General features: G+C 40.8%; 1 protein-coding gene across 1 annotated transcript in view; it reads left to right on the top strand.

The window, feature by feature from the left end:
* Window positions 1-623: 623 nt before the first annotated feature.
* LOC123775571 (acyl-coenzyme A synthetase ACSM2B, mitochondrial-like) overlaps window positions 624-8,263 on the top strand; it is a 34,567-nt gene continuing 26,927 nt past the window's right edge. Inside the window, 2 exon segments of the mRNA XM_045770889.2 lie at window positions 624-1,254; window positions 4,381-4,565. Coding sequence (XP_045626845.2) covers window positions 1,191-1,254; window positions 4,381-4,565 — 249 coding nt within the window. The 5' untranslated portion in view covers window positions 624-1,190.

The raw sequence follows: 8,263 nt of genomic DNA, 5'->3' as shown, positions 1-8,263 counted from the left end.
GGCACAGAACAGCAACACCAAGAGGTATTTAGGGCAGACCCTGGGGGGAACTTCCTGGAAGAGAATAAAGAGACTCATGACAATGTGATTCTGAGATATTTAGGAATATCAAATGTCTCCTGATGTGGGTCTCTGTTACTTTGTGCCCTCAGTGATTAGTCATTGCCAGGTACCTGGCACCCTAATCTTGTCCATTTCGAAGTCTCATGAGAGACCTCGGCATTTAGGGAGCCCCAATCCCTGCTGATCATGGGGGCCCTTCTAGCATATGAACCACTGATGTTCAACACCTCAAAGGACTAACTCTCTAAGAGTGGATTCTTGGGGTGCATAATGGCCAGAGTGAGAGCAGACAGGCAAGCTCTGTGGCATTGGGGCACTTTCTCCATCAGGGAGGTTACAAGTTCTGAGGTGACCTGTAATGTCAGACATCTCTTATTCAGCTGCAATATTTTTTCTCTTAGGTGAGTGTTTCTGGAAAACATCCTGTCTCAGAGGCTGAGAGCCCTCTGCTTTCCAGCTCTTGTCTCCAGGTCTGAGGATCCACTGCCAGTCAGCAGCTTGGGCAGGTGAGAGCCATTCCACTGGGAGATTAGGGTTTTAGGCCTGGGTCTGGGATTTCCTTAAGGAAATATTGTTCCACTCTGGGCTTTGATCTTAACCCCTCGATGACCTGGGAAGGTCTTTGTTTTTCTGACTCTATGACCCAAACAGAACTGCAGAAGAGCTAATATTCATTGAGTTGGGCAAGACAATATAGGTGGAGTGGGGGTAATTTGCAGAGGCAGAGAATATTAGGTGCTAAGCTTTGGGCAAAGTATGTTTGACATGCATGAAAGACATCCAAGGGGAGAAGTAAAGCAGATTGGGATGCAACAGAGAGATCCAGGCTGGAGACACATGTGAGTGTCATCGGCAAGGCAGTTGGGGTCCAAGCTACCATACTGGGTGAGACCTTGTATGGAGTGAGTGTGGATAAAGGAGATGAGGCAGAATCATCAAAAGAGAAAGTGAAGAAAGGGTTGAGGAGGTGAAAGAAAGTACATCAAACCCCTGGGAGCTGTATTTCTCTCTTCCTGGTTGGAGCTAGAACTTGCTATCAGTCCTGGGCATAAATCTCCTCTTTGTCCCCTGGATTAAAAGAACTGTCCCTGCTGCCTGGAAAGGCTCTGGGGCTGTGCATTCCATAAATGCAGCAGGGAAGACAGTTAATGATTAGCTCTGCTCTCCATGAAGGCCACGGGAATTCTGCAGGTAACTTCTTGATTAGCTGCATTCTTTTCAAAAGAATGTTACACTCCCTAAATTAAAATTTTCAAAAGTGGTAGGGATTCAGGAGCTGTCTGGTCAGGAGGAGGGTGGACCAAGAGATCCCCAGAGAAACTTCCCAAAGAACTTGGCAGGTGAATACTATTGTCAGGAATTGTGGACTGATGGGTCACTAACTGATCTCTAGAAGTCAGGGCTATGGAGGAGACTAAAAATTTCCCGGGAAAAGTAACCTGCAATTTTTATTTTATTTTATTTTATTTTATTTTATTTTATTTTATTTTATTTTTTCTATCCTTTTTATTTTACTATTTTATTTTATTTTATTTATTTTTTCTATCCTTTTTATTTTACTATTTTATTTTATTTTATTTTATTTATTTTTTTAAATGTTTTTTATTATATTATGTTAGTCACCATACGGTACATCCCCGGTTTCCGATGTAAAGTTCAATGATTCGTTAGTTGCGTATAACACCCAGTACACCATGCAATACGTGCCCTCCTTACTACCCATCACCAGCCTATCCCATTCCCCCACCCCCCCTCCCCTCTGAGGCCCTCAGTTTGTTTCTCATAGTCCATAGTCTCTCATGTTTCATTCCCCCTTCTGATTACCCCCCCTTTCTTTATCCCTTTCTTCCCCTACCGATCTTCCTAGTTCTTATGTTCCATAGATGAGAGAAACCATATGATAATTGTCTTTCTCTGCTTGACTTATTTCACTTAGCATTATCTCCTCCAGTGCCGTCCATGTTGCAGCAAATGTTGAGAATTCGTTCTTTCTGATAGCTGAGTAATATTCCATTGTATATATGGACCACAACTTCTTAATCCAGTCATCTGTTGAAGGGCATCTCGGCTCCTTCCACGATTTAGCTATTGTGGACAATGCTGCTCTGAACATTTGGGTGCATATGGCCCTTCTCTTCACTATGTCTCTTTCTTTGGGGTAAATACCCAGTAGTGCAATGGCTGGGTCATAGGATAGCTCAATTTTTAACTTTTTAAGGGACCTCCACGCTGTTTTCCAGAGTGGCTGTACCAACTTGCATTCCCACCAACAATGTAGGAGGGATCCCCTTTCTCCACATCCTCTCCAGCAATTGTTGTTTCTTGCCTTGTCAATTTTTGCCATTCTAACTGGCATAAGGTGGTATCTCAGTGTGGTTTTGATTTGAATTTCCCTGATGGCTAATGATTTTGAACATTTTTTCATGTGTCTGTTAGCCATTTGTATGTCTTCATTGGAAAAGTGTCTGTTCATATCTTCTGCCCATTTTTTGATTTGTTTATTTGTTTCTCGTGTATTGAATTTGAGAAGTTCTTTGTAGATCTTGGATACCAGTCTTTTATCTGTAGTGTCATTTGCAAATATCTTCTCCCATTCCGTGGGCTGCCTTAGTTTTTTTGACTGTTTCCTTGGCTGTGCAGAAGCTTTTTATCTTGATGAAGTCCCATAAGTTCATTTTATCTTTTGTTTCTCTTGCCTTTGGAGATGTGTCATGAAAAAGGTTGCTTTGGCTGATGTTGTAGAGGTTGCTGCCCATGTTTTCCTCTAGAATTTTGACGGATTCCTGTCTCACATCGAATCCCTAGGAACCTTGAAAGGGCCCGGTATTAGTGGGGAGGCAGCACTGGGCAAAGGAAAAGTGTCTTTAGCACAACAAAGGGAGGGACTGAGGTGGCTGGGAAAAGGGCAGTCAAAGGGGGTTGGATGGCAGTCAGGAAAGGAGGCCTGTCTGGGGAGGTGAGGCCAGAAAGATGAGCAAGAGCCAGGCATGGAAAGAGAGAGGGACCAGAATGTACAAAGGCAATAACTATTCGGGCCTTGGAGCATGGTAAGGATATCTACACTTGTTTGTGTAGAAAATAGGAGAGGAGACACAAGTATTCAGAGACCTTGAGCATTCTGGCTCCTGCTGCCTAGAAAAAAATCCAGCCGTTGGCAGGACTCCTAGCTGGGTTCCTTGAATCAAAGGTGCTAGAGTTAAATTCTGCAATCCCCATCAAGGTACACATGTTGGAACTCAGAAACCAGCCTACACAGCCTTGGAACTACTTTCCCTGGGGCCAACACATAGATGAAAACAATAATTATAACAGCTATAATTTCTTAAGCAATTATAGGTATTAGACCCCATGTGCTAGGTGCATAGTATTCAAGATACCTCAGTTAATTAAGAATTTTGAATGTCATTGGTTTAGATAGCCACCTGAGAGACTGATGGATGATAGAGACTTGCTTATTTATGATTGTTAATAAGTAGGGTAAATAACAGATCCTTTATACTATTAGTAAAGTGCTTTATTGCTTTGAGGTATACCTGTAATGAATATTACACTCCCTAAATTAAAATTTTCTTTGCCTGGAAAAAGAGAGATATCTCAGTCAAGATTCCGTTGAAGGAAATAGATGCTGTTTATATTAGTCAGCATATACCATAGTAACAAAAATCCCAAATATCTCAGGAACTTATACCCATACATATCTTTTCTCATGGTCTGTGTGTTGGCTGTGGCTGTTAGGACTCAGCTCAGGTCTACATGCACTATCATCCGGGGACCCAGGCTGAAGGTATGGCACCTATCTGGGATATGCTGCTCTCATAATAGAAAGCAGAAATGCAAGAGTTCCTGACCAACTACACAATCTCATCCACTCACATCTCATTGACCAAAGCATATGCCGTGAACAAGCCAAAGTCAATGAGAGGTGTATACATCCTCTTCCCTAGATGCACTGGGCATGTCACATGAAAATCAATGCGGACACATAATCCTACTACAGGGAGGAGGCAATTGTTGGAAAAAACAATTTGATCTACCACACCATGGTATTTTAAACACCAAAGTATTTATTGCATGAAATTGGGCGTTTATAGAACTGTCAGAAGGGCTGGAGAAATAGGATTTAGACTGGCTGTTGTGCTTTAGCAAAATGGCACACCAGAGGGAAACAGAACTGAATGCTGAGTGCCAATTCACTCATAACCACCACAAATTCCTTTCTGGAAGAGCCCTGTAAGGTTGCAATGAATTTCCTTAAGCAGATGACCTACAGCAGTCTATACCAGAAAGACTTACCACTGTGACCTCTTTACTTCATAGGTCTGACCATGCACTGGCTGTGGAAACTTCAGCAGATTTGCATCCTATGGGGGACCCAGGTGTCTGGTCGCACTGTCCACCTTCATACCAAGCAACTGGCATCTCTGCAGTGGGGTCACCAGGAGGTCCCTGCCAAATTTAACTTTGCCAGTGATGTGATAGATCACTGGGCTGGCATGGAGAAGGTAATGGGATGGAAAAGGGGCACAAAGTTGAACAAAGTTCATTAATTCACCCACTCATCCATAAATATTCATTGAGCACTTATGTGTCAAGTGCTGTGATGAGCTATGAAGATGTCCATCTTCCATGAAGGCAGCATGGGTAGGAACAAGAGAGCATGGGCTTGGCAGAAAGGAGCCCCAGGGGGCTGGTGCCAGGTGGATCAATCTGGAATACTTCTCCACCCCGGCCCTGGCAGCCGACACAGTTTGGCTATATATACATGCTCTGTTGTGACCTCCCAGGGTAAAACAAGAAGAAGGGAGCTGTGGTCATAAAGAAAGTAGATTTGAGTTTAGTAAGAGAAAATCAGCACTGACCAAAGACTGAGTCAGTCTTCTCAGAAAATTATGTGTCCTTATCATTAGGGGTGTATAAGCAGGGTGGCCACTATCAGAGAAAGAAAGCAATGTGGAAATTTCTGTTTCCTTTCTTTCCCCGGACTTCTAGAATTCCACCCCATTCATTGCCAGTCCCATCATTGCCTTCACCTGAAGTTCTGTGCACCTTTCTAGAGCATAGATGAATTCCTGGCTAATATAGGGGAAGAGGTGGAGTATGGCTCTCAAAGGGAGTCATACCATGATGTTGGCCTGAGGTCCTGGCACCATGACATAACCTTGATGTGCAGATCACAAATCTGGGCCTCTAGGTGAAGATGGCCCATGGTGCAGGAACTCTTAAAAAATAATAATAATAAGGCACCTTGGTGGCTCAGTCAGTTAAGTGTTTGCCTTTGGCTCAGGTCATGATCCCAGGGCCCTGGGATCGAGCCCCACATCAGACTCCCTGCTTAGAGGGGAGCCTGTTTCTCCCTCTGCCCCTCCCCCCACTCATGTGGGCACTCACATGAGCTCTCTCTCTCTCTCTCTTTCAAATACATGAATAAAATCTTGAAAAATAATAAGTCAGCATTTTAAAATTGAAATTTTTCAGATAAAAATTTAGATTTCTGGCTTTTGTTTAAAAGTTATACCTCCTTAGAATAATGAGGGTCTTTACTACCATGACTCAGAATCCCGAATCCATAAAAGAAATGATTTAATAAATTAGCTACATAAAGATTAAAAAACCACTACAACACCATAAACAAAATAAAGAAACTAGTGACAACTGAGGGAAGATATTCAACTTCTATGACAGCATAAGAGTTAATATTCCCAACATAAAAAGAGTGCCTTGAAATAAAAAATAAAGAGACACAACCAAATATATAAGAGGGCAAGGTATATGAATGGACAGTTTACAAAAAAGTGAACTCAGGGGCTCCTGGCTGGTTCAGTTGGTAGAGCATGTGACTGTTGATCTTGAGGTTGTGAGTTCAAGCCCCATATTAGGCACAGAGATTACTTAAAAATAAAATCTTAAAGAAAAGTGAACTCAAACAGCCCTTAAATATGAGGAAAAAATGCTCAACCCCATTCATAATGAGGGTAATGTAAATTAAAACTTCACTGAAATAAATTTTTACCTACCAGTTCAGTTAAATATACGAGTTTGACAACATGCTCTGTTGACAGGACTATAAGGAAAATGACACTTTTACACATTACTGGTCATAAAAGTGCAAAATGGTACAACTCTAAGGAAATTTTAAATATCTAACACAATTAACTATTATATTTTCTCTGACTTTGTAGTACTGCTCTCAAACTATGTTATGGAACCCCTGAGAATACCTGAGACTCTTTCAGGGTAATCTGTGAAATCAAAACTATCTCAGAACAAAACTAAGACAAATTGGAATCCTTGTGCATCACCAGTGGATATGTAAAATGGTACAGCCTCTATGAAAAACAGTGTGGTAGCTCCTTAGAAAAATTTCAAATAAAATTACTATATAACCTAGCAATTTCACTCTTAGATATATACCCCAAAGAATCAAAAGCAGGATCTTGTTTAGGGAACTCAGTGACTCCATCAAACATAACAACTTTTGTATTATAGGAGTCCCAGAAGAGGAGAGAGAAAAGGGGGCAGGAAATTTAATTGAGGAAATAATAGTTGAAAACTTCCCTAATCTGGAGAAGGAAGCAGATATCCAAATCCAAGAGGCAAAGAGAACTCCCATCAAAATCAACAATAGCAGGCCAATACTAAGACATATTATAATTAAATTTGCAAAATATAGTGATAAAAAGTCCTAAAAGCAGCAAGACAAAAGAAGTCCCTAACTTACAAGGGAAAACCCATAAGCCTAGCTGCAGGTTTCCCAACAGAAACTTGGCAAACCAGAAGGGAGTGGCTTGATATAGTCAACGTGCTGAATGGACAAATCAGCAGCCAAGAATACTCTATCCAGCAAGGCTGTCATTCAGAATAGAAGGAGAGATAAAGAGTTTCCCAGACAAATGAAAACTAAAGGAGCTCATGACCACTAAGTCAGCTCTGCAAGAAATATTAAAGTGCAAAGGAGAGACCAAAAGTGACAAGACAAGAGAGGAACAGAGGAAATCTCCAGAAACAATGACAAAACAAGTAAGAAAATGTCACCGAATTCATTTCTATCAATAATTACTCTGAATGTAAATGGACTAAATGCTCCAATCAAAAGATATAAGGTGTCAGAATGGAAAAAAAAAAAAAAAGCAAGACCCATCTGTATGCTGCCTATAAGAGACTCATTTTAGCCTTAAAGACACTGGCACATCGAAGGTGAGGGGATGGAGAACAATTTATCATGCTAATGGATGTCAAAAGAAAGCCAGAGGAGCCATACTTATATCAGACAAACTAGATTTTAAGCCAAAGACTATAGCAAAAGATGAAAAAGGGCACTATATCATAATAAAGGGGTCTATCCAACAAGATCTAACAGTTGTGATATTTATGCCCCCAACATGGGAGCACCCAAATATATAAATCAAATAATAACAAACATAAAGAAACTCAGTGGTAATAATACAATACTAGTAGGGAAATTTAACACCCCACTTACAGCAATGGACAGATTATGTAAGCAGAAAATCGACAAGGACACAATGGCTTTGAATGTCACACTAGACCAGATATATTCAGAACAGATATATTCAGAACATTTCATCCTAAAGCAGCAGAATACACAATCTTTTCAAGTGCGCATGGGACGTTCTCCAGAATTGATCACATACTAGGTCACAAGTCAGCCCTCAATAAGTACAAAAACATTGAGATCATACCTTGTCTATTTTCTGACCACAAAGCTATGAAACTTGAAGTCAACCCCAAGAAAAAATTTGGAAAGACCACAGATACATGGAAATTAAACAACATGCTACTAAACAATGAATGGGTCAACCAGGAAATCAAAGAAGAAATGAAAAAATACGGGGTGCCTGGGTGGCTTAGTCAGTTAAACATCTGCCTTTGGCTCAGGTCATAATCTTGGGGTCCTGGGATCGAGCCCAATATCGGGCTCCCTGCTCAGCAGGGAGTCCGCTTCTCCCTCTCTCTCTCATGCTCTCTCTCTCTTTCTATCTCTTTCAAATAAATAAAATCTTTAAAGAATTTTTTAAAAAGAAATAAAAAAATACATGGAAATTAATGAAAATGAAAAGCAGGGCCTTGAAGAGATATTTGTACACCCATGTTCATAGCAGGATTATTCATAATAGCCAAAAGGTAGGATCAGTGGATGAATAATAAACAGAATGTGGCACATCCATATAATGGAATATTGTTC

This window comes from Ursus americanus, chromosome 2, assembly GCF_024610735.1.
Source record: "Ursus americanus isolate L20-20 chromosome 2, mUrsAme1.1.p, whole genome shotgun sequence".
Lineage (NCBI taxonomy): Eukaryota > Metazoa > Chordata > Mammalia > Carnivora > Ursidae > Ursus > Ursus americanus.
The sequence above is the reverse complement of the archived record's forward strand: the minus strand, read 5'-3'. Positions and strand labels throughout refer to the sequence as shown.